The 25559-nt window shown below is 39.5% G+C and overlaps 1 protein-coding gene across 3 annotated transcripts in view; it reads left to right on the top strand.

Moving 5' to 3' along the window:
• The first annotated feature begins 3042 nt into the window (after positions 1-3042).
• Positions 3043-25559, top strand: part of LOC109920041 (E3 ubiquitin-protein ligase SH3RF2-like) — a 56821-nt gene continuing 34304 nt past the window's right edge. For all 3 annotated transcript variants that reach the window (XM_048603387.1, XM_020520062.2, XM_048603386.1), the window contains exons 1-2: positions 3043-3638; positions 7432-7839. In XM_048603387.1, coding sequence (XP_048459344.1) covers positions 7447-7839 — 393 coding nt within the window. In that variant the 5' untranslated portion in view covers positions 3043-3638; positions 7432-7446. The remainder of the gene's footprint in view (positions 3639-7431; positions 7840-25559) is intronic.

Below are 25559 nucleotides of genomic sequence, written 5' to 3'. Positions count from 1 at the left end.
TCCTACTATCTCTCATCCAAGATGGTTGTCTTTTTTTTAAAATTCAGTTTGTTTTGTACCTAAGTAGGCACTGGAGAATAGAGACTTTGTATACTTTTCAATGTTCTCCTGTCCTTCTGTACTTGAGTACACGTGACAATAAAACTTAATTCTAATTCTAATTCACTGCTCGCCATGTTGCATGAGCGGTCAAACTAAATCAATACCACTCTTTGCTATTTTAGAAAGGTGGATCCTGATGACAGTCACCTTGTTAAAAGATATAGCTGGTAGAATTGCTGCCAACATCATCATTTTAAATCAGCGATGAAAGGGCTTGACTGTTCTAGTGTTCTCAAGGAGTGACTAGTGTTCAACTCTGACCACATCTGGAATACTGTCAACAGTGTTGGGACCCTTATCTAAGGAAAGATATACCAACATTGCAGGCAGTTCACTAGTCTGATACCAGTTATGGAGGGAGTGTCTTATGATGACAGGTTGAGTAAGTTGGACCTGTACTTGTTGCAATTTAGAAGAATGATAGTGACCTTATTGAAACATCCAGATCTGATGGAGAAAGGTTATTTTCCCTTGTTGAAGAGTCTAGGACCAGAGGATATAATCTCAGAATAAGGGGTTTCACATTCAAGACAGAGATGAGGAGGAATTTCTCTCTTAGAGAGCAATGAATCTGCGAAATTCTTTACCTCAGAGAGCTGTCAAAGCTGTATTGTTAAGTATGTTTAAGGCTGAGACAGGCAGATTTTTAATTGGTAAGGGAATCAAGGGTTACAGTGAAAAGGCAGGAAAGTGGAGTTGAGGATTATTAGAGATAACAAGGTGTAGAGCTGAATGAACACAGCAGGCCAAGCAGCATCAGAGGAGCAGAAAAGCTACGCTGTGTTCATTCAGCTCTACACCTCGTAATCTCAGATTCTCCAGCATCTGCAGTTCCTACTATCTTTGAGGATTATTAGCTCAGCCATGATCTTATTGAATAGTGGGGCAGACCCAACAGGCTGAATGGCCATCTTCTGTCCCTACGTCTCATGGTCCTGAGGAAATCCATTTGGAAGTTTGTCTGAAACAATATGTAGTTTATTGCAGAATAGCAATCAAGCTCAAGATGGGAATGATAGACATTTTTACTGAGGCTAAATGGGATACATAGATGGCAGGACCATCTCCTTCAAGATCCAGAGCTGTTCTCCCACACAAGTCCATATGGCATTGTTATATTGGGTTAGTACTTCACTCCCTTGTATTAACCCTTTCAGAGCCTAAAACTTTATGCAACACTTGCTTCTAAAGCACTTGCCTCATCACTTGTGTTCACTATTCTCTTCACCCACTTTATCAAAGCCTGTCAGCCTGGTTTTTCCTTCTCAGCTTTACTCTCCTCCCCCTGAAAACGCAGACTTACCTCAATGTCCAGCACCAGTGACTATCTCCATTGGGAAATTCATGCAGTCCCAGCAGTAGTCACTGCTCCCGGTGGCGCTGCTGGGACCAGAGAGCTGCCAACCAATTTGATAGAGATAACTCAGTGTGGAGCTGGAGGAACACAGCAGACCAGGCAGCATCAGAGGAGCAGGAAAGTTGGTGTTGCGGCTCGGTACCCTTCTTCAGAAATGGGAAGGGGGAAGGAAGCTCTGAAATAAATAGAGAGGAAGGGTGATGTTGGGGAAGGTAGATGGGATGGTGATAGGTGAGTGCAGGGGTGGGGATTGGTCAGTGGGGTGGGAAGGGCAGCTAGGTGGGAGAAAAGATAGACAGGTTGTGTCAGGTCAAGGAGGTGGGGATGAGAGGGAGGGTGGACATGGGATGAAGCCTGGGGGTGGGGAGATTCTAAAACTGGTGAAATCCACGTTTAGGCCATCGGGCTGTCGGTTCCCGAGGAGGAATATGAGGTGCTGCTCCTCCAGTTTGCGGGTGGTGTCATTGTGACACTGGAAGAGGTCCAGGATGGACATGTCACCCAGGGACTGGGAAGGTGAGTTAAAATGGTTCGTGACTGGAAGGTGTTGTCGTTTGTCACGTACAGAGTCCAGATGCTCTACAAAACAGTCTCTGAGTCTCCACTTCGTCTCACCAATGTAAAGGAGGCCACATCAGGTGCAATGGATTTAACAAACCAAGTTGACAGATGTGCAGGTGAGCCCCTATCTAATGTGAAAGTTTCAGAGATAGTAGGCCTTGAATGGAGGTGACGGGGCAGGTGTAGGGGCAGGTCTAGCACTTCCTGCAGTTGCAGGGAAAGGTGCGGGGGGAGGTTAGTAGGGAGCGTGGAAACGGGACTTGATTACGAGCTGGGGACAGAAGACCCTGTTTGAGCAGTCTGCTGACCATCACATTGCTGCGCCGGAACTTGCTAGAGCAGGGTGCATTCACTCCTGGCATTTAAACCACAGGGTTTCATGAAATGTGAAAGATAATGGTTTCTTACCATTCTCCGGAAAGTGTTCGGATTTTAACGACATCTTGGTCTGTCACAGAAAGTTAATTTTCATGAGAGATTTGAGAGATATGACTAATATTTCTACAGTAAACTGCACCCATCAGACTCAGGTTATCTGTTGTTAACAGCAACAGTCTTTCCATATCTTACTCATTTCCCAATCATAATTAAGAAGTAAGGCTTGCCTCTAACAACGCTAAACATTTGTATAATAGACAATTAGCCCTAGATGTCACGCTCCAGTTGCTCTCTTTCCCTGTGGGTTTCTGTTCGATAAGTGCCAGCAAGACAGTTGTCCACACCTGTCTCTTCCAAGTTAGCATGCTCCCTTTATAGAAGGCTTTCCCTCCTCACTTAGCCAAACTGCCTGCTTCCTCGGAGTTGCTGCACAATCAGGCAATGTTTCCACAGTGACAACTGCAGGACTATTTATATTCTACCGAGGAATTCTTCAGAAGTGATTTGTATGTCTACAGCAAGATCTTTTTATACTCATGAATGAAGAGCTGTTGCAGATTATACCGGCAGAGGGAACCCTTCAGCTCACCTCAAAATGAGTGGCTTCTCACAGGAGCAGTGATATTATTAGTGGTCCCGACTGGGTGTGGTTAGAGATGAATAACGATGGAAAAGGCTGTCTTGTGCAACGAATGTCTGTGGATCCCCTGCTATAATCTTTGGCTTCTCAAGGCTTAGAATAAGTATGACAATGTGCAGAGGATTTCCAGTAGTAATGAAGTGGTTAAAATTGTCTTGTAATCCGATCGGTGCTGCAATTTCTGTTCTGGAGCTGGTTGGCGTGATCTCACGACTGGATATCTAATTGGGCTGAGGTTACTTGGCAAGAAGCCCACTACCAACGGAATGAGAATATTTCCTTGTGTTCTAATTTGTTTAAGCATTAATGTGATGTACTTACATTGACAAGGAAATTGGACATTTAAATTGCTCTTGTACATTGTTACGGTACGAATTGAAAAGAAATCGAGATGAAAATGCCGTCGAGGGAACCAGCTTTGCAGTAATTTTTGAAGCTTTTGCACAGGTGTCTGGGTACTTCTGGCAGTTCTGAGCTGACCCTGACTTTGGGAGGAAGAATATGTTCGTGTGATTTCCTTGAAACATATCCTTTGGAATGGAGAATGATCCATCATTACTTCTTTCAGAATTCAGGTCTTCCATCCACTTCAAGTGACAGGTCAGTGCCAATTCAAAATGTCTTTGTTGACACTTCAGAAATGTCCTGTCTGTGTTGTCTAATCCAATGCACTGCAGCCAAGATTGCATCTGTAATGAGGAAATTCTGAAATAATTTGTTGAATTCATTGATCTACAGTAAATGTGTAACAAGTGGAATGTTGCTGCAATTTCATTTAAGACAGACGGTTCAAACCTTTAGTGTGCAAAGGGAAATGTATTGTAAATACACGAATGAGATTTTATTATTTCTTTATACTATACCGTATAAACAGTGTTATTTCCATCTTCTGTGAGGTGCAGTGATAAGATAGTCAACCTATGATTTTCGTTCAAATGTAAAATAGCGAAGTGGAAAGCAAGTATTTCCTATAGAGAGGTGAGGGGAGGAAGGTGAGAATTCCCTTTTTATTACAGTATCATAGCATCTGGATTATGGTTGCTGATTCCAGTACATTTATAAAATAGAGCCAATACTATCATTTCATTGTCTAATTCGATTAGCTAAATAATAACGATGAGGGTATATAGAAGGAAATATATTTCTGTCAGATATTTCCTTTTTTTTTTCTGATGAAATCTTTAACACTCATCAAGGTAGGAGATACTGATGCTGGAGCAGTGAGCATTTTTCACTTTCCTTGCACCTCTCATACACCAAGGGCTATAATTCTGCTGCCATTTGTACCAGAATTGCCAGCTCAAAACAACATTACTTACATTGTCAGGTTATACTGACTGCATGTTCTAAATGCCACAACAGTCTGTAATGCTAGGAGCAATATTCCCTAAGGTAACCACATAATACACAGCAATGAAAATCTGAACATCACCTACTAATTACAAGGAGCAGCCAATTGTGTTGCTTCCAATTTCAAAGAGAGCCAAAGTTCAGTTAGTCTAGTCAGTACAGTTCACTATGGCAAGTATGTTGTATCATCAGAATCATTCCAAGGTAGACTAAGTTGACATATAAATATAAATGGGTTAAAGTACTGTGTTATTGACATGAGGTGGTTTCTGGGAGCTGTATTGTCATTTCAGGTTAAATTAGACTTGACCCAACTTTAATCCACCATAGTTTATGTAGACATCACTGCTTCCAGCACATTGATGACTAAGACAATATCTACAGGTCTAAACGTTCTCCAAATCATGATTCTCTACACATGGGTTCAATAGTAAAGTTAACAAAGCTTTATTTTTCTCCGAACTTAAATTCAAAAGAAGCTCGAGGTAAAACTTTCCATTTCCCTTATGACTTTTGCTTATTGCCTCTCAGTGTGTGATTAGTGGCAATTGTTATTAGATTTTGTGCATTGGATTTAATTCAGTTGAGATTGAGATAAAAATGCTCATAAATATTAAATATAATACCCTCACCTCTAACACAGAGAAGAGACATTGCTCCACCTTGGTTCACGTTTAAACCTAGGTCCTATAGGCTTTGAGGTGATCTTCTAAATTCTGAGCTGCCCAATTCTGTTCATAATCAATGACAACAGAAGTCATTAATCTTTTAGATGGAAATTCTCACAAGGTATAAGCATTGGAATATAACAGCTTTTGGAATTTCATTATAATTAAAACAGTTTATATAAAGAGATGAATTATTACTGTAACCTATTCAAGAGGTAAGGATTGATTATAAGTGTAAAAGCTTGAGACTGCACCACTTGTAGTAAACTGAGCCAAAGACATTTATTATAAATTGTAATAATAATTTTTTCCTCCTGACCTACTCAGTAAAGATGGTCATCACTGTGGAAATGAGTCATATAAACCAGAAGGTCCAACTTTCGATTACCAATTTATGTTGGAGTTAATGTCATCTGGAAAATCACTTCATGCACTCAGATCCAGTACCCGCGCACAATCAAAGAAAGATGATTAGCTAGAATTCCTATTCCTGGTTTATATCCACTGCATCCCATTGGAAAGGAGAGTGACTACTTGGGTTGAGTGCCAGATAGTTGCTGACACTATTACAAATAAAATGGAGATTTCCCATGTTTCACACATGATGCAAATTCAGGAGGCTGCATTCTGGAGGTGTATAATTTCCTGATTATGTCCTCTGGGCTTTAGAATTCTGTCCTGGAAGCAGAATTTTGGGAAGCTCAGTATCTCAGCCTTTAGTTTTGAAGAGTACGACTTCTTATGTGTGGTGATCTGTGTGGAGAACTTATGAAATAGAAGCAGGGTTAAGCCATCTGACTATTCAAGTCATGCAACAAGATTAATGCTGATCTAATTGTGGCCTTAACTCCACTTTCCTGTGAGCTCCTTTGACTACCTGTTCGATCAAAATCTAACACAATCTTGGATACATTCAATGGCCTCCACTACTCACTGTGGAAGAGAATCCCAGAGACAAATAACATTCAGTTGAAGATACTCCTCCACATCGAGAAGATGCTTTATTTTGAAGCTATTTCTGGATTCATTTGGATGGGGAAATGTTCTCTTCATATCTACTGAAGTCCCCTCAGAATTTGTTCCACGAAGATCACCTTCCATTCTGTAGAACTCCAATAAATTTATGCCCTAATAGCTCAATTTTGAAACAACCCCTTCATTCCACGAATAAATTTGGAGAATCTTCTCTGAACTTCCTCAAATGAAAGTATATCCTTCCTCAAATAAGGAGATCAAACCTGTATGTAATTCTTCACTATAAGTACGTTCTCATCCATACCCTGTACAGTTGCAGCAAGATCTCTCCATCTTCATACTACATCCTCCTTGCAATAAAGGCCAGCATTCCACTTGCCTTCCTAAATCTTAGCCGTATTTGCTGCTGGTTTTTTGTGACTCAAGTAGAAGGACACCCAGATTCCTTTGTAGTGTACATTCTGCAGTCTCTCTTAATTTAAGTTATATTCTTTTTTTTATTCTTCCCACCAAAGTGAATAGCCCCATATTTTCTCACATTTTACTTCACCTGTCAAATTGGTGCCAGTTCATTCACTTTATTTATATCTCTTTGCAGACACTTTATGACCTCCTGTCAATTTGCTTTCCTACCTAACTTTGTATCATCAGCATTAATACTGGCGATAATCTTTTTGATCAAATGGGCTCTTTTTATGCTATAATTTGTATGTAGTGTTATATCTCAGGACGAATAAATCTGTCCTTTAGAAGAGGGAAATTGGCAGTTATTTAGAAAGCAATTTGCTGATTTATGGTATGTTAATGGTTTTCTGCATTTCTTGTGTTTCCTTATGAGGGTATTATGGCATAGTAATTTTGTTGCTGCACTAGTAATCATAGAACTCAGCATTTCTGATGAGGAAAAATAAGTCACAACCTTTTCACAGTACTTGAGAAATTTGAATAAGTGAATGTGGATTTTCGAAAATGCTACCATTAGTTGTGGTGACCAGGAAACAACTGGATTGCTGTAAAAACACATCAAATTCACAAATACACTTGAAGGAAAGGTATCCGCAGACCTTATGCGTTATTGTCTGCATGTGATTCCAGAGCCACAGATATATAGGTAACATTTGACTGTAGTATGAAATGGCCTAGCTAATCAGCCAGTTACATTAAACAAGTTTATAGTGATTAAAGAAAATGTCTGAACTCCAGGTGCTCAGTAGGCATTAGGGTTGAGCAATAAATACTGTAAATCAATAGTAAAAAAGCTAAAGCACAGCAAAGAAATAAGTTTTATGAACTAAAAAACTCAGTTCCTAATAACAGTGTGAACGGATTCATAACAAATGATCAATGTCATTTTTAATGCTTGAGAAATGAATTGAACTTTTGCTCTGTTTAATTTTCAGAGTGGTCGTATTTTGATGAGATGGTATTGTGGGAGTAGAATGGATGATCTAGCCTTGCTGGACCTGCTGGAATGCCCTGTATGCTTTGAAAGGCTAGATGCTACTGCTAAAGTATTGCCATGCCAGCACACATTTTGTAAACCATGTCTCCAGAGAATATTTAATGCCAGGAAGGAGCTCCTCTGCCCAGAATGCAGGACTCCAGTGGCATGCGGCATTGAAGAGCTGCCAGTCAACTTGTTGTTGGTTCGCCTGCTGGATGGCATTAAGTATGGGCAGAGCAATGTCAGGATCATTCCTGATCGATTGCCTCAGGCACCCTCAAATCAGGAACATGGGCAAAGGAGCACAGATACAAGAAGTTTGCAAGCTAGTGTGGTGAACACAGCCAAGAGCCCCATAGAGAAGGTAATGATTGAGCCATTTTATTCTTATCATGCAGGGTGAAGAGAAATCATTTTTAGAGGCAAGCATATAGAAAATATTCTGATTGAACCTGTAGGGATGAAACTAGGCTGGTTGAAGTAGAAATTTGGATAAGTCAGTAAACAAAGTGGATAGAATTATATAGAATCTCAAGCATTTCATGCCTTTGTAATGAAACTGTTCCTTTGTAATACCTAGGTGGCCTAGAGATGGCCTTATTTTATTTGCCGAACAGAAGGTTTTGCTTAATAAAAATACATTTGGAAGCCTCATGTTCTAAATCAAAAGGAAGACATTTCAATCAGAACAGCCACCTGGTCTTGCAAACACAAGAAGTTAGCCTTCCTCACTTTCTCTCTGACCTGTCATAGAAAGATAATGGGTAGAAGTCCCCTAGTAGACAATAACAGATTTATTATTACACAAATGGAAGCCTGATGAATGTTCATAATGTATCATTATTGTTTGAGTGCTTTAAGTTCGAAAGTAGAGGAAAATGGATTTTTTGTTTTCAGTTCAATGAAGACATAAGTTAATTTTTAAAAGGTCATAAAGTAAATTTTTAACAGTGATTGTTTTTTAAAAAAAAGTAATATTTTCATAAAACATGCAACTTTAGAAACATGAGCAGCAAACCACCTAGGGAGGTAATTGCTTGACTGTTTACTGACCTGAGTTTTATGACCCCGAGAGAGAGAAAGAAAAGGAGAGTTCATTCAGATATAAACAAGTTCATTTAGAATGAAGAGGTCCTTAAGAACAGAGTTGTTGTTACTAGTAGTCTAAGCAGTAAGGACTGGATAAATAAGAAAGCCAGAAAGTAAGGCTGTAGACGCGTCAGGGGAAAAGACATCGTACACGGCTGATGAAGATATGAAGTTATGATTCCTTTTTAAGCATTAAGTGAGTTGAGATAGCAGCTTGTTTCAAGATCTCAGGAAAAAAAATTAGAGAACATAGCATCAGGTGAATGCAGAAATATGCTGAAAGGGAACCTATTAAAGCTGTGCCAGGTGAGTAAAAAGCTAGCATGAAGACAGAGGTACCTCTTCACAGAGGTTTCAGTATCTGTCATACCGTTGTTCGGGAAAAGGGATTGAATCTTTCTTTATAATATTTGTAATGAGACCATATCAAAAAGTTCTTGTATATCATAACATAGTTTATCTTTTGTGTAATACATTTTATGTTAATTTGCGCAAAGTAGATTGTGGCCTTTTGTGAATATGTTTAGCAACTGATTTCTGCAGCCAACAAAAATGTTAGAAAAAAGAATATATTTATTGGTCTAGTGTGACTTTGGGACCTAACCTATCCAGTATTGCCATCAACTGGGATCAATTGCTGATTACCGTCTACCACCCTTTCTGATGAACACCACTTGGAGGATCACAAGGCCCCAGAATGTACTCTGGATGAGGGACTTAAATGTCCATCACAAAGTGTGTCTCAGCAGCACTAATACTAACCGAGCTGATCGAGTCGTAAAAGCTAGAGCTGCTGGACTGTTCCTGTGGCAGGTGCCAAAAGAACCAACAAAGGGAAAAGAAATGACCTCATCATCATCAAAGGGAGCTAGATATATATTTGAAAGTGATGAATTTAGAGGTTACCAGGATAGGGCTGGAGATTGGGTCTAGCTAGTTAGCTCTCTTAGGAGCTGATAGAGACACAATTGGTCAAATGGCCTCATTATGTCCTGTAAAATTCTATGATTCTAACAGGAAGTTGCCTCCTGCACGTACATTTTTCCATGACAGTAGCAAGTGAAATCGCCATTATATGGTACTTGTGCAGGTAAAGTTCCATCTCCATTTTGGGGATACTCACTATTGTGTTTTGTGGCTGTAATACTGTGCTAAATGGGACAGATTGCAAACAGATCTAGCAACACAAGACAGGGTATCCAAGAGACACTGTGGACCATCAACATCAGCAGTATTTTAGCTTATGAACCAGCATATACTCCAATATCATCAAGCCAGGGGGTCAACCCTGATTTAATGAAGAGTGTAGGAGGACATGCCAGAAGTACCACAAGCCATACATTAAAATGAGGCGTCCATCTGGTGAAGCTACAGCACAGGACTACCTGCATGTCAAACAGCATAAGCAGCAAGTGTTTGACAGAGCTAAATGATTCCACAACCAACGGATCAGATCTAAACTCTGAACTTTTGCCACATGCAGTCATGAATGGTGATGGACAATTAAACTCACTGAGGAGGAGCCTCTTCATATATCCCCATCCTCAATAATGGGGAGCCCAGCGAATCAATGCAAAAGATATGGTGGAAGCATTTACAACAATAAACTGATTGACAAACAGGAACAGATATTTGGGCCAGACATGAGTGGGCTTTTGGGGAAGCTTTCTCCTGTAAAAAGTGAAATTCTGTGACGTGTAGGCAATAATATTCCTTGGAGATCATATTTGGGGTATTCCTGCGACTGACCTAGAAGGGAAAGATGTCCACTTACACTGGGGAGTCTCTTTGTTGCCTATTTCTATCTGAGTGGAAAGCCGTAACCCATGCATACACTATGATATAACTGTGTCTGATATGCCTAAATTAATACAATTCCTCATTGATTCAATTGAGTTCCTCAGCTCCTGAACTGCAGTAAGGAGTTAAAAAAGATAGCCAGTACAATTCCATTGGAAAAATCACCATCTGCACTATGCTGACTTGGAAATAAATCACTATTCCTTCAATGTTGTTAAATCAGAATCCTGGAACTGCCTCCTTAATGGCATTGAAAGTCTACCTATGGTAGGATTTCAGAGCTCAGATCTGATCTACCACTGCCAAAAAGAGGTGGTCAAATAGGCAGCTCAGCTCCACCTTTTTAAGGACAATTAGGCACAGACAATAAATGCCGACCCAGTTACAAAGCCCACATCCCATGATTAAATTTTAAAAATGGGTCAAGGCTGAATTCCCTGCCCAGTGAAACAGTTGAGGCTACCTTGTTGAATGTTTTTAAGGCAAAGCTAGATAGATTTTTGAACAGTAAAGGAACTAAGCATTTTGATGAGCAGGCGGGTAAGTGGGACAGAGTCCACGAAAAGATCAGCCATGATCTTGTGGAATGGCCGAGCGGGTTTGAGGGGCCAGCTGGACTACTCCTGCTCCTATTTTTTATGTTCTTATAACGATATTTTAAGGTCCCCTGATCTTCCACCCAAACCCCTTTATCCTGCTCTGTGAGGGTAGAATAAATTCTAATCTGCACTAACTGAATCAAAGGGATCTTTTTAATGCTTGTTGCCATTTTGAAGACACCAGTAAACATTCAAATCATTTTGCCGTCCATCTGATTCAAGTGTTCTGCTATCATGTCTGTTATTTGTACCATGTTGCCTAGGAAACCTCCTTGAGACTATGTGGTTTGCACAACACACTGTTCATGTCCAAACAGTATCCACATGGGTCTTGCATCAGTGCAACGGCCCTTTTACACTCTGTGATTAAATGGATCAATGGCACAGAACAAGCCTACTCAAAAAGCTCTTCACCTTCCTGCATACATTATTTGTGTACTGAGAAATCAAACTGAACCAGGTTTACAAAAGCTTAGCTCAATAAATTTACTATCAATGCTTAAGACCCTCAACAACAAGAGGAATTGTATTGTTAAGATTTAGTTCCAGGACAGCAAAAGACCAAGCCACGTTAGAAACATTTCTTGTCAGTAGAAACATGTGAGGAGTTTGACACTGTGTCACAGGCAGTGATGTTTAAAATGAGGCAACCAGCCTGTTTTTTTTTTTATATTGAGACAAGAGCAAGATGTTATTTGTAAAAAAATGAAAGCTTTCCACTCTCTGTTGTAATTAAGGATTGTGTCAGCCCTAATTGAAGGCTCCATTTGTAATGAGAATTCTAAGTAAAATTCAATAGTCTGCACCACTCTTGCTGTGTCAATACCCGCAAGGCATGAAGTACCATGGTTATGCAGCTGTCATTTTCAGTATTAATTATTCTTGAATTGCCAGCCAGCACCGAGGTGCCAGCTAGCTTCACTATGCCAACTACCCTCATTTACCAAATGTACATATTGTGTTAGCTATCTCTTCAGGTCAAACCAGTATATTACCCACATACTTCCCAGCACTAACTGCTGTGAAGTATCCATATGCATTAATTATCCTGACTGTGCTAATTAATCATACAGATTACCCTTACAGCAATAATTACCCTTCGTGTGCCAGGTATTTTCAGAGTTACCATGTTCTTAACAAGACCTTTACTTGGTTAGGAGTGGTCTCACCTCCGACAGAAGGTAATTGGTCAAGTTCCAGTTCGACCTTGAATAACTGATCAAGAAAACCTCTCCGACAGCGGTATTCAGGTAGTACAGATTTGAATTGCCATCCTACAGCTAAGAAGTTAAACCAAGGTTATCTCAGCCTATCCTAATGGAGGGCAGTGTCACAGAAAATCAGGCAATGTATGATCTAAAACTTTGTTAAGGTCAACTAACAAGACCTCGGGGTCATGATGTATGATTAACCTGTGCCTGGTCAGGGTGGCACAGACAGCAGGTATATTTTATACTGCTTGCTTATCTCAAAGATTTAAATATGCAGCCCTGCACTAAGTACACTACTGGCTGACTACACACTCAGCAAGCAGTCCAGGAGGAACATGCGCAGTAAAAGCCTCAGCTAGTCTGTACTTAAGGTCATATGGTAGCACAGAACTTAAGCATTGCTGACAAAAAAAATATGCGTTTCGTCAAAGATTTTGACTTGCACCTATGAGGACAATTCACAACAAAGACTAATGTAAAGGGAAAGTGGCAGTTTTCTGACAGATAACTGTCAAGCTTTGTTTAAATTTAAACCAAGCACATTGAGAGCCAGAGAGTTTTTACATTATAGAAAGAGGCCCTTTAGCCTATTGTGTCCATGCTGATCATCAAATGTCCTTCAGCTCTCATCCCATTTCCCAGAACTTAGCCCATATCATGTATTCTATGGCATTTCAAATGTTCATCTAAATACTTCTTAAATGTCTTGAGGGTTCTCTCCTCTATCAACCTTACAGGCAGTGAGTTGCAGATACCCACAACTCTCTGGGTGAGAAAGCTTTGCCTCAAATCCCCTCAAAACCTCCTACTCATTACTTTAAAACTGTGATCCCTGGTTATTGACCCCTCTACTAAGGGTAAATCATTCTCCCTATCTACTCTGTCTATGCCCCTCAGAACTTTGGACACCTCAATATATTCCCCGCTCAGCTTTCTGTGACCTAAGGAAAACATTCTCAGCCTATCTAATCTCTCTTGTAGCTGATTTGCTCGAAGTTAGGCAACATACTGGTGAATCTCCTCTGCATCCTCTAGTGTAATCAAATCCTTCCCAAAGCGTGGCAACCAGAACGGCACCCAATACTCCAGCTGTGTCGTAACTAATGTTATATACGCTTCAACATAACCTCCTTGTTCAGAAATTCAGCACCTTGACTAATAAAGGCAAATATCCCATATACCTTCTTAACCACCTTATCTAACTATCCTGCTTTTTTCAAGATCTATGGACATGCACACCAAGGTCCATCAGATCCTCTGTACTTCCTATGTTCCTACCATTCAATGTGTATCCCTATGCATTGTTAGTCTTCCCAAAATACAGCAGCACACACTTATCAGGATTAAATTCCATTTGCAACTGTTTTGTTCAAATGACGACTAATTTTTGTATCATTTATAAACTTACTGATCCAGACATCTACATTTGTGTCAGATCATTAATGAACACAACAAACAGCAAGGGACCCATCACTGAAACCTGTGATGCACCTCTGGACTTAGGTTTCTAGGCACAGAAACACCCTTCAGCCATCACCCTGTACTTCCTGCCACTAAGCCAATTATTCATCTTTTTATTTCAAAGACTGCCATGACTGTACTCCCTCCTAATTCTGAAACCTCCTCCAGCCTTACACCCCTCTGAGATATTAGTACTCCTCCAAGTCTGGCCTTTTCAGAATCCCCAGTTTTAATTTGCTCGACCATTGGCAGCCATGTCGTCAGCTACCACAGTCCCTAACTTTGGAATTTCCTCCTTAAACCTTCCTGTCTCTCCACCTTTCTTTCTTCCTTTCGCTGTTCCCTAAACTTTGCCTTTATGACCAAACTTTTGGTCGTATGCTCTCATATGTCTTCATTTGACTTGAAAAATAGTTTTGTTTGACAAAACATCTTGGGAACATTTTACTCCATAAAGGTACTTTATAAACACGGATTGATATGGCTTTGGATCAATTGAAATACATTAGTTTAATCATGATTTTCTTACAAATTATGAGTTTGTAAATCGTACATCATTCAAAAGATTCAAATATGCCAATTATGTTAGCGAACATTCAGGATAGCTACATCAAAAATGTGAAGGTGATGATCATTACACACTAAGTTTAGATTCGCCCATGACTTTGAGATAATTGATTATCACACTCAGTGCAAAATTTTAAATAGCATTGAATGTGAAGTATCCACATCTTTGGTAGTGGATAGAATAACAGGAAAAAGAAGACAGCTTGTAGTTACACAGCACCTTTCATGGTCTTAGGATCTATTAAAATGTTTCACAATGGCAATTAGGGACAGGGAACAAATCCCACCGTTGCCAGCGTTGCCTACATCCCAGCCAGGAATTAAAAAGTCAATGGGCACTCAATGAGAAAAGTGTAGTCGATGCTGAAAATCAACAACATTGTCTGAAATTCTGATGAAGATTGAAACTGTTGTGAGTAAGGGTGGAGAACTACCAGAATTTCCTCTGGAGAAGGTAAGGAACAGTTCGCTAAAGACAAATATAGGTTTATTAGGCAGAGATAGGACAATTTAGAATAGGAAGTGGAGAAATGATAGTGGAACAAAATAGGTACCTACAAGTATATTCACAGAGGAAGACAGAGAAAATCTCCCCAAAATAATTATGGTCCAAGGCTGTAGTGAGAGTGTGGAACTGAAATACATTAGCATTATTAAAAAGTAGAATTGAAGCAATTAATGGGACTGTAAATCAATAAATCCTGGGACTCGAAAACCTTTACCCTTGAGTATAAAAGAGATGGCTACAAAGATACTGGATGCATAGTGAATATCTTTCAAAATTATTTTAATTCAAATTCTAATTACTCAATGCTGCCTAGAGATTGGAATTTTCCAAATGTAGCTGTACTGTTTAAGAAATGAGGGGGAGAGAAAATGGAGTGCTTGAGTTCGCCCAAAATCAATTGATGGAAAATATTGGAATCTATTGCAAAGAATGTGATTACTAGATATTTAGAGAATAATTATTTGATTAAGCAGACTTAACATAGATTTATGAAGGTAAAATCATGTTTAATAAACCTGATAGAGTGCTTTGAATATGTTATTAACAAAATTGACAAGGGGGAGCAAGGACTCAAATTGCTCTGTTCATAGCTTTCTGCAGTCTTGCTCCATTTAAATAATATTCAGCTCCTCTATTCTTCCTATCAAGTACATAACCTCACATTTAAATTCTAATTTAATGTCTTCATGCACAGTCACTGAAACTAATCAACTTGACTCTGATTAGTGAAGGCATTGCTGTGAGAATGAACTGAGAAAAGGCTGTTAACTGTGTAATGGCTGTCATTAAACAAACCCTTCTTGTTGTGTAAAGTGTAAAGTCATAAACAGTTCCAAGGCCTTCACTTTTGGTAATGGAAAGTGCTATGGAAGGGTAAGCTAGCTTAAAATTTAAGCAAGACATGAAGCCATTGCAACATGAATGGCGCTTGCTATTAATGGGATACTGCCATCAAATGACAAGATGTTCAGCTTATCATGCAAGCAACGTGATATATAATTCAGTGCCTTTGTGATGCTAGGCAGATTCATCCCAAAGACTGGAAAGTTGTATCAAATAGCATATCTTCTCAGCTCTTTGCAAGAAGCAACTCATTGACCATATCTAACTTGCAAAGTGCTTGCAAAATGCATAACACGCTGTCCAACGTTAGATGTGATTCTGCATTTAGATATTTGTCAAATAATCCTGAACGTATGAAGAGCTATGTTCATAACCAATTTAGGATTTTCAGTTGAGCTTGTACTAGAAGGCAAAATTAGACAACACGGCCCTGATTTTTGCATGTGGAAAGAGCACATACACACCCTATTCTTGTTCCAACTCAATGTTCTTGTTCCAAAATACATGACAGACATTGTCTGGTTCACTTCTCAGGTCGAAATCTTGACTAATCAGAGTTAGTCTGCCTGGTTTAACTTTTAACATAGCTTATTAGTTAACTGTCAGTCATTATTAACTAGTGCAATGCCCATGGCAACACCTCTACCAATCAGAGACCACTTCTAACCAATCAACGATTCTCTTATACAATTTTAATGTTATTTTCTCTTTAATATTTTCTGTAATTGTCAAGAGCAATGCAAGATAAAACTTTTTAATAAAATTTTTCTTTGTTTTCAGCAATACTATATATGTACTTTGTAAAGAAGTAGTAGCAGCTGTTAGAACTGTCTCCAAAAATATCTTGGAGAAGGCTTAAGAGTAGCAACAGATAAACTGGCCTTAGAGCCCTCCCAGATTCTCTAATGTAGCACCAGAGGTCTCAGAGTTTAAATGATGTAAAGGATACGACAAAGTTGATGCCTTTCAAGGGGCTAGGAGGAAGGGCAATCGTACAGAGAAACCCTAAAGCTCAACTGAAGGTGTTTAGCCACAATGTCCTAGCTGCTATGCAAGAAGAAGTTCGCAGGTGAAAGTTAGTAAATGTAACTTCAAATATCACCCCATCCCTTCCAATCTCATGCACTGCTCAATGTATTCCATCCATAACACTCACTCATGATTTCTGCTGCAGAGAGCTAAGACTGAGATCATGTTCATTGTCATGCAAGGCCTATTTGTTGTTAAACAGGATCATGGTTCAGATAATAAGAACACAGACCATATGAAATAGGAACAGAAATAGATTGTTTGGCCTCTTGAACCTGCTCCGCTATACAATAGGATTATGGCTGATCCAACATTCCTCACGTCTACTTTCCTGCCCTTTCACCATAATCCTTCATTTCCATACTGATCAAGACTCTAGCTATCTCAGCCTTAAATATACCCAAGCACTCTACCTCCAGAGCACTCTGTGGCAAGGAATTCCAAAGACTCACAACCCTCGTTAATTGGCACCCCTTTATTCTGAGACTATGGCCTGTGGTCTTAGAATCTCCCCTGAGAGGAAACATCCTCTCAGCAGTTTTCCCTGTCAAGCCCCTTAAGAATTCAATATTTGTTCTGAACTCCAGTGAACAGAGTTCCAACCTGTTTAACTTTTGCTCATAAGAATATCTCTCCATACCCAGGATCATCCGAATGAAACTTCCTTGAACTGCATCCAATGAAATGGTATATTTCCTTAAATAAAGTGACCAAAACTGCTCCCAATATTCTAGATGTGGTCTCACCAGCACCTTGTACAGTTGCAGTAAAACTTCACTACTCTTATACTCCAACCCCCATGAAATAAGGGCCAATACCAATGCACAAGGAGTTTTGCTGTGACTTAGAGCAGTGCAGCTAGTTTTTCTCTGTACAGATTATGAAGATCCCTGAGGTGCCATTCTGGGCAATGATCATGGTTCTACCATGCAGAAACCTGCTGACCTAATGCAGGGTGACAGTATTCTCACTTTCACTGTTGTCACTCTGTTGCATCCAAGACTGTTGTGTCCTATTTTGATATGGAACAGTCCAAAGCTGAACTGTCGAAGCACAGAGTTGCTTAGAGTATTCTGTGGTCTATCCCAGTGGGTGTCAGCTATGCTGGTGCCATTGGAGAAACACTGGAAGGAACAGTTTGCCAGGCAAAGGCATGCACCTGGCTAAGGAAATGCACCAGGCTGAAAAATTCAGCTTTACATTTATCATTGAGAGGGTTGCTGTTGTGTTCTTTTTGTTGTCTAGATTTTTTTTCACGCTTTTTGCTGAGCATTGGTGGAACAATGATGTGGCAACATATTTAGAGGAACCCATGTTTAATTAACTGCTCACAGACAGACCATCAAAATGATGGGTTCCTGGATGCCTTTTTCCTTCCTTCTTTGCTTCCAACACTTTGTCTTCCTCTTTTTCCTCATCCCAATGCCCTCAGAGAATAAATAGTGGCAAAGGCTGTTTTCTCGTGTGTGAACCTGATTATGTAGCGTACAACAGACCACAAAGTATTTGGAGACTTTCTCCAGTGAGTATTGTAAAATTCTTGCTGAGCGATCAAGGCAATGGAGCTCTAAATTTGGAGCATGAATGACTTGCTCCACAAGGTTCCTAGCATCAATAGAGCTCTCATTTTACCAGCACTGCCCACGGGTGCTCAGGTGGCATGGAATAGCATCAGAAGCCATGTGTAGAATGGGTAGCTTTGTAAAGAAGATGCCACCTTCTGGTTCTTCATGATGGTTCAAATTAAGCAAAGGATGGAAGCATTGAGACTGCTACTGGGAAGCAGACATTAAGTTGCATTATGCTCTGTGTGTCACCAAACATCAAATGCATGCTGACAAACTGGTGCTTCTTGCTGTTGGAGTCCTTGAGTTGGCATGGACATGAAGATACATACATGCAGTTTATTTGTATATATTGGTCTATCAGTGTATTTCCCATGAATAGGGAATCCCATTTCCCTGGCAAAGCCGAGTGTCACTTCAGATACTGCCTGGTTTATGAGAAGGCAATGATGTCACCTACTGAAAAGCCTACTTATGCTACTAAGTCATACGTTTCTAATGCCAGTTTTTCCGACAACCATGAATATTCCTGAGAGCAATAAGATAGGATGTCAATTCTTAGATTTTCAAAGAATAGTATGATATTACAGAGAGAAAAAAAAAAATCATTGGATAGTATAGCACAGAGGGATCCCATTCAGCACATTGAATCTTCAAAGAGGACTCCAGTTAGTCTTCCTTCCTTTCTGTTTTCACCACCCTAGTAGGTAGTACATTCCAAGTCTTAACTGTTCCTTGCTAATTATTCGCTACATAACTTCTCCAGGAATAAAAAAACTCAAAACACATTCACTACTGTGTGATTGAAACTATTCACATCTCCGTCTAATGTGAAATCGCAAAAGGCTTAATGTGTCAACTACAATATCCACCAACTTAATGCAGAATATCAGTACGCTATAATTCCTACAGCATTTCTGTAATATCTGTGTCTCCACTCCTGGACTTCAACTGCTTATTGACTAGTGTGGATCTATCTGTTTCTCCTACAGCAGATGGTTGCATGCAGTAAAGAGCAAAATATCTTCTTTAAAGCTGACAATTCTGTCACAACATCAGATTGTTGACTGATTCCCTGTCACCCACAATGCATCCACTCATCATGCTCATGCTTCCAAAAAGAACAACTTCCTTGCATTTGTTAATGTTTGTCATTGAGCTGACTACATTGTGTGTTAAAGACATACTGGATGAATACGTGTTGGTTTCATTCTATCATTTTCACAGCTTCTTGTGATTAAAGTTACCCCTGAGCTTGCGTGTATTCCATGGTTGAAAGGAACATAACACAATTTGAACTACAAAGTTGCATGCAAACTACAGTCAGGATCCATCTACTCCTTTTCCTTTCCAATTTGATACAGGTCCAACTGTCCCATGCTGCCATCAATTCAAACCCTTTCTGCTCCATCATTACATTTGGGTCTTTACAGTTAATTCACATCAATTTCAAACTTATAAAAAGATTCCTCTTTTTAGCTTTTTTGGAAAGAAGGAGTGGATCCTTGATATAGAACTTGCTGCAGAAACATAGAAATAGGAGCAGAGCATTCAGCCTTGTAAAGCCAGTACACTAGAAGATTTGAAACAAAAACAGAAATTGCTGGAGAAACTCAGCAGGTCTGGCAGTATTTGTGGAGAGTAAACAGAGTTAATGTTTCAAGTCCAATGACACTTTTTCAGAAATGAAAGCTCAGAAAAGATGGTATTTTAGGGGGAAAAGTGAGCAGGGACCTGCAGACAGAGATCAGAGAGAAAGACAGTTAGGCAGCCAAAGGCAGGAGAAGGAGAAAAGTGACAATAGGGACCATGAGTAAGTGAAAATGGTTGGCTGTGCTGAAAGCAGCCCATGTTGTGACATGGCCTGAGGTGTGGGTTTGGGTGAAGGACATGTTCAGGCTCCTTTCTTGACTTTCTGTCAGTCTTCCTTTATCTGCCTAACTTTCTTTATCTCTCTCTGAGCACCGTCTCCACCTATCTACTCACTCTTTGTTAACCTCACCCTCTGTCATAACCATGAATACCACCTTTTCCTAGCTACTGTCAGTTCTGAAGAAGGGTCTCGGGACTTGAAATGTTAACTCTACTTTCTTAGTATTTTTTTTTCTCTCGATAAATGCTGCCAGACCTTCTAAGTTTATCCAGTAATTTCTGTTTTTGCTTCACATTTCCACATCTGCAGTTCTTGTTTACAAGAACAAGATTTTAAACAGATTTTCCTGCATAGTATAAATGGAGTTCCTATCACAATATGCAGTAGCTCAAGCCTATGTTAAACATTTGTTCAATATTTGTACCAATAAGCCTTTTTTTATTCAACAGTTGTAACTGGGCCACTTTTACATTATGTACAACAAAGAGACTCTTTCTCAGGAGATGTAGTAATCAAGTTAATTCCTGAATATTTGCAGTTGGACTCCTTTACTGGAGTTTATAGTAAAGAGGCTCTTTCTACAGTATCTCCTTTTGATATTTTGAATTCACAATATTACCAATCAAAGGAAGATTGTCAGATTAAAGACATTTTGTGTTGAAAACCCACAGTGTGGGGGCCTTTGTGCAAATGCTTTTGATATGTTGGCAGCAGAGGCACGCGATGTCATCAGACCTCAGTCTGTGCAATACATTATGAGACATTAAGGCATTCATGGGCTGTCAGCGTAGGTTTGGTCTGGACCCACATTGTGGTGTGTAATGAACTTCTTTTGTTACTTAATCGCTAGTTCTGTCAAGGATTATATAAACAGGTGTTAAAGTCACAGGCAAGAATATTGTTGTTGATAAATTTCCTTTCTGCATTGTCGTCACTTATATGGTAACCAATACAGTAACAGCACACAGACTGAGCTCTCTACAGAGATTACAGCTTGTGCAATGTTAACAACAAGTATTGACACCTTAGAATGATAAAGAGACATAACTGACACTTCAAACTTTATATTGCTGAAACCGTATTATCAGGTTGGATGTGTCATTTATGTCTCTCTCATCATTCTGAAGGTCAGTTTGCAAAGTTACTGTGCATGAGTAAATCTGACAGTATTTTCGAATGTCATATGTATCGACATGGAATGTCTTGAAGTAACAATATGGATGGACAAATTACAGCACAGATGGAGTCTCTTTGGCCCATTGAGCCATGTCATTTTGGTATATCACTGTGAGACAGGTGTGGCATGTCATTGGATGACAGTATGGAATTGACTGTGTGCATCAGCTGTGTGATGTACTGCATGTATGGCATAAAGTCTCCATCTTAGTGCTATTTTGGGCAGAAAGGTGGAACGTTCATAAAGATCACGGGCGGGAAACATTAAACATTCACTTCCGCTGCATTGTGGCAGTAATATACAAGATATGCTGCAGTAATTCACAAAGGATCCTTCAATGGAACCTTGTCTCCTTGGAAGGACAAGACCAGCAGATACAGAGGAACAGCACCACTTGCAAGTTCTCCTCCAAGTCACACACCATGCTGACTTGGGATTATATTAACATTTCTTCACTGTTACTGGATCAAAATTCTGGAACTTCTTTCATAACAGCATTGTGAGTGTATCAAGGAGTCTTAACAGTTCAAGAAGTCAGCTCACCATCACATTCTCCAGATCAATTAGGGATGGTCAATAAATGCTGGCATAACTTAAAATGCACTCATCCCATGTTTGAATTTTTTTTAACAAATGTTGTCACAGAATATGGTGATGGTAATTATGATCGAGCATTGTTGAATTTCTGTTGAGGCCAGACGTAAGAAAACAAAAACATAAGAAATATGATTAGGTCATTCGTCCTCAAGCTTGCCCTGCCATTCTATAAGATCTGCCCCAGGGCTCAACTCTTCTGTGATGCCAGCTCACTGTAGCCCTCAGCTCTGCAAAATTCCAAATATCTATCTACCTCCTCTTTAAATACTTTCAGTAATCTAACACAACTCTTTGGGGTAGGGAATTCCAGACATTCACTACTTCTTTGGGAGAAGAAATTCACTGAACTCAGTTTCCAGTGGTCTTGCAGGATTTCTTGCTAAAGGGTTTAACATCCTTTTCTCCACTCTCTGACACACATCAGAAACACGCACGGGTTAGTAAGTGCGTGGGGATCCTAAAATAGGGCCAGAGGAGTGGACTTTGAAGGGCATACACCACACAAGGAAATGGAAGCTAACATCTTGGGAAAACTGTTCCTCATGCATGCAGGGCACCTTCTAAATGATGTGCTCCCTCCTTACCACCCTTTTACAGCTAAGCTATGAAACTACTTTTGCCTGCTGGAGGGAGAAGAAAATGGTAAATCACCGGTAATACTTGGAAATGGATGTACTGAGCTTCATTTTGAAGTAATCAGAGCGGTTTGGACTAGAATGTCTCATTTGCCATCTTCAGGCCTGCCCGCACCAACTATTATGATATAGGTCACATTTTATCCAGGTCAATAGGCATGCTGACAGCCTTAAATGATTTTTAAAGAAATTACACTAAATTCAATGTACTTGAAAATAAAATGATGCTGCACAGAGCTGAATTTCTCAAAACAGTTGACATAGCAATATTTTAGCAAGGGCTATCACTGGAAACTGCACTATACCTAAATTAGTGACAGAGCTTTATACAGTTATATAGCCTGCAATCAATTAACAAAGCTAGAGAGTATCACTGCACACAACAAACTGTAGTAAGCAGCTATATACAGTAGTTAACCCACATAACCTTTTACATTACTGGCAATCTGAGAACTCGTTTAGACATTAAGTGGCTTCATGACTGAAGGAATAAAGGTTTTATTGTCAACAGCATGAGCAGCACAGAATTCAATTAGATGACCTTGTGGTCAAGAGAACAGTACCTATCTTTCTTTTCTGCAAGAAAGACATTGGAAGTATGGATGCAAATAATGCAGTGAATAATTCAGAATCTACTGTCTTCCTACAACACTTAGAATTGATGTGTTTAAAATTGATTTCTAAGGCAAATACTACTCAGGGAAACATAGACAGAATCAGCATTAATAAAAATATTAACCAACTAATTGAATTTGAATCATAGAGTGAAATGTAACTGAAAGGGGCCATTCAGCCTATTATTTGTATGCCAAAATTATAATGTTAACAGGGTGTGTGAGAGTAAAAACATCAAGCTGATTATTTTAATGGTTCATCATATTTTATACATAGCCAATATTGGGAAGATTTTTAAATCCGCAGTTCCCGAACAATGTGGATAATTCTGATCTACCATGTGAAGTGGCTAAGAAAACCACTCAGATATATCAAAAAAAACTATACACCATATTTTAAGAGCATCCAGCAATGGATAACACAAGCTGGCTTCTCCAATAATACTCAAATCCTGAGAATTGTTTTTTAAAGGTTGATCATTTGACACAGTCGATGTTTGAACTGTTAGCTCTGTCATGAGCACAATCAGTTTTGTTATGTCCACGCAGTCAGCACTTTAATAGTCAGACATGGCAGACATAATCAATCTCATGATAGTAATCCAAGATAAAATGCAGAACCACTATTCCAACAATCAACCATGATTCACAGCCTAGTGTACACAGTTGCCACTGCGATCTTCATGTTATAAATGATACCAAGATAATTGTTTATGTTATTGATACAATAAACATTAAGGCATTTCTGTTTTTGTTTGTTTCAGATCTCTAGCTTCTGTAGTTATTTGTTTTATTAAGATATTCAGTCCTGTTACGTGTATGTTCTGGATTAAGAAAGCCCTGTTGAAGTCAGTATTGTTATAATCAGGTCAAACACAAGGCACAGTCATGGTTACAACAGTTAGCCCTTAAGTTAAATTAAAGTCAGGTTTGCTTCTACACATGAGGTACTGGTGTGTTGAATCTTGTTATAAGAATACAGGGAATAGTGGTGTGCTGGTCATGTAACTGGACTGGAAATCTAAAGGCTTTGACTAATATTCCAGAGACAAGAGCTCAGATCATACCCTGTCAGTTTGTGAATTTGAATGAAGTTAATTAAATACATCGAAAATAAAAGGTCTCATCTCTAGTGGTTGTAATGAGGTCAGCCAGCTGGACCTCATAGAATACGAGTTCCCGGATGTTAATCTGGTCCAATCAGGGAGTCCTGGCTAACAGATACAAAGGGTGAATGTCAAAGATACTGATATTGTGGTGCCTGATTCTGTATGAGAGGCAGTACTAAAGTCAAAGACTGTTCATCTAAAAATAAAGGGTGACTTAGTGACAGGGTACCAGCCTCTGTGAAGTTATTTCACTATTCTCACACACACGGCAGCCTCCAGTGTATTGTATGGCACTATCACAATGCTAAATGGAATATATTTGGAGAAACTCTAACAGCTTAAAATTGAACATCAATCAGTCTTGTGGGGCAACAGCAATAATGGAATTGTAATCAATCCCAACTTGTAAACATCACATTCTACCATTACACCAAGTCAATTGATCACCTTTGGCACAGTAAAGAGTGCAGAAGGGCATGCCAAGATCAATACCAGGTTTATCTGAAAATGAGACGTCAACCTGATGAAGCCACAAAACAGCAGCATGCCTATAAATAAACCTAAGGCGTCCCCCACCACTGGCTCAGTATCTAAGCTTTACAGCCTTGCCAATTGGTGAATAATAAAACAACACAATAAAACAATTAAAAAAAAGATGAGGCTCCAGCTTCATTGATGGGAACAGCCCAATTTGTGAATGTAAAAGAAAAGACTGAAGTGTTTGCACCCACCTTCAGCCAGAAAACTAAAGTTGATTATCCATTTCGGCCTCCACCTGAGGCCCCACCATTGCTACAACAAAAATAGCTTATATTTGTGTAGCACTTTTAACTTAATTGAAACAAATACAGGTGCTTCACAGGAGCATTGTACAACAAAGTGTATGGGCCAGTTAAGAATTTTTTACGTAAGATGGCCAAAAGGTTACTCAAAGAGGTAAGGAGTGCCCTAAAATGGGAAAGTGAGGTAGAGACACAGTGGAGGGGATGTATTGTAGATCTGGAAGCCTGGGCAACTGAAGGCACCTGGCCACCATTAGTGATGAAATTAAAATTGAGGACAAATAAGGGAACAAAATTAGATGAACACAGATATCTTGAAGAGTCAGAGATTACAAAGATATGGAGGGTAGGTGAGCTCATAGACAGACACCTTGTGACTTTGTAAAGCCTGTCCACCATCTACAAAGCACAAGCCAGAAACGTGATGAAATGCTGTCCATTTTCATCACTGAGTGCAGCTCCAACACTCAAGAGGCTCAAGAAAATGTATTTCATTTGATTGACACCTCATTCATCGATATGAACGTTTCCTTCCTCCTCCAGACTGCAGTGCAACAACTTGTCCTTTGACTGAACCTTCCCAACCCACAACAAGTGCTATTGAGGGCAGGGCCAGAAGGCACAT

Source organism: Rhincodon typus, chromosome 12 (genome assembly GCF_021869965.1).
Source record: "Rhincodon typus isolate 14 chromosome 12, sRhiTyp1.1, whole genome shotgun sequence".
NCBI classification, from domain to species: Eukaryota; Metazoa; Chordata; class Chondrichthyes; order Orectolobiformes; family Rhincodontidae; genus Rhincodon; species Rhincodon typus.
Note: the sequence above shows the minus strand (reverse complement) of the source record. Positions and strands in the feature narration are given on the sequence as shown.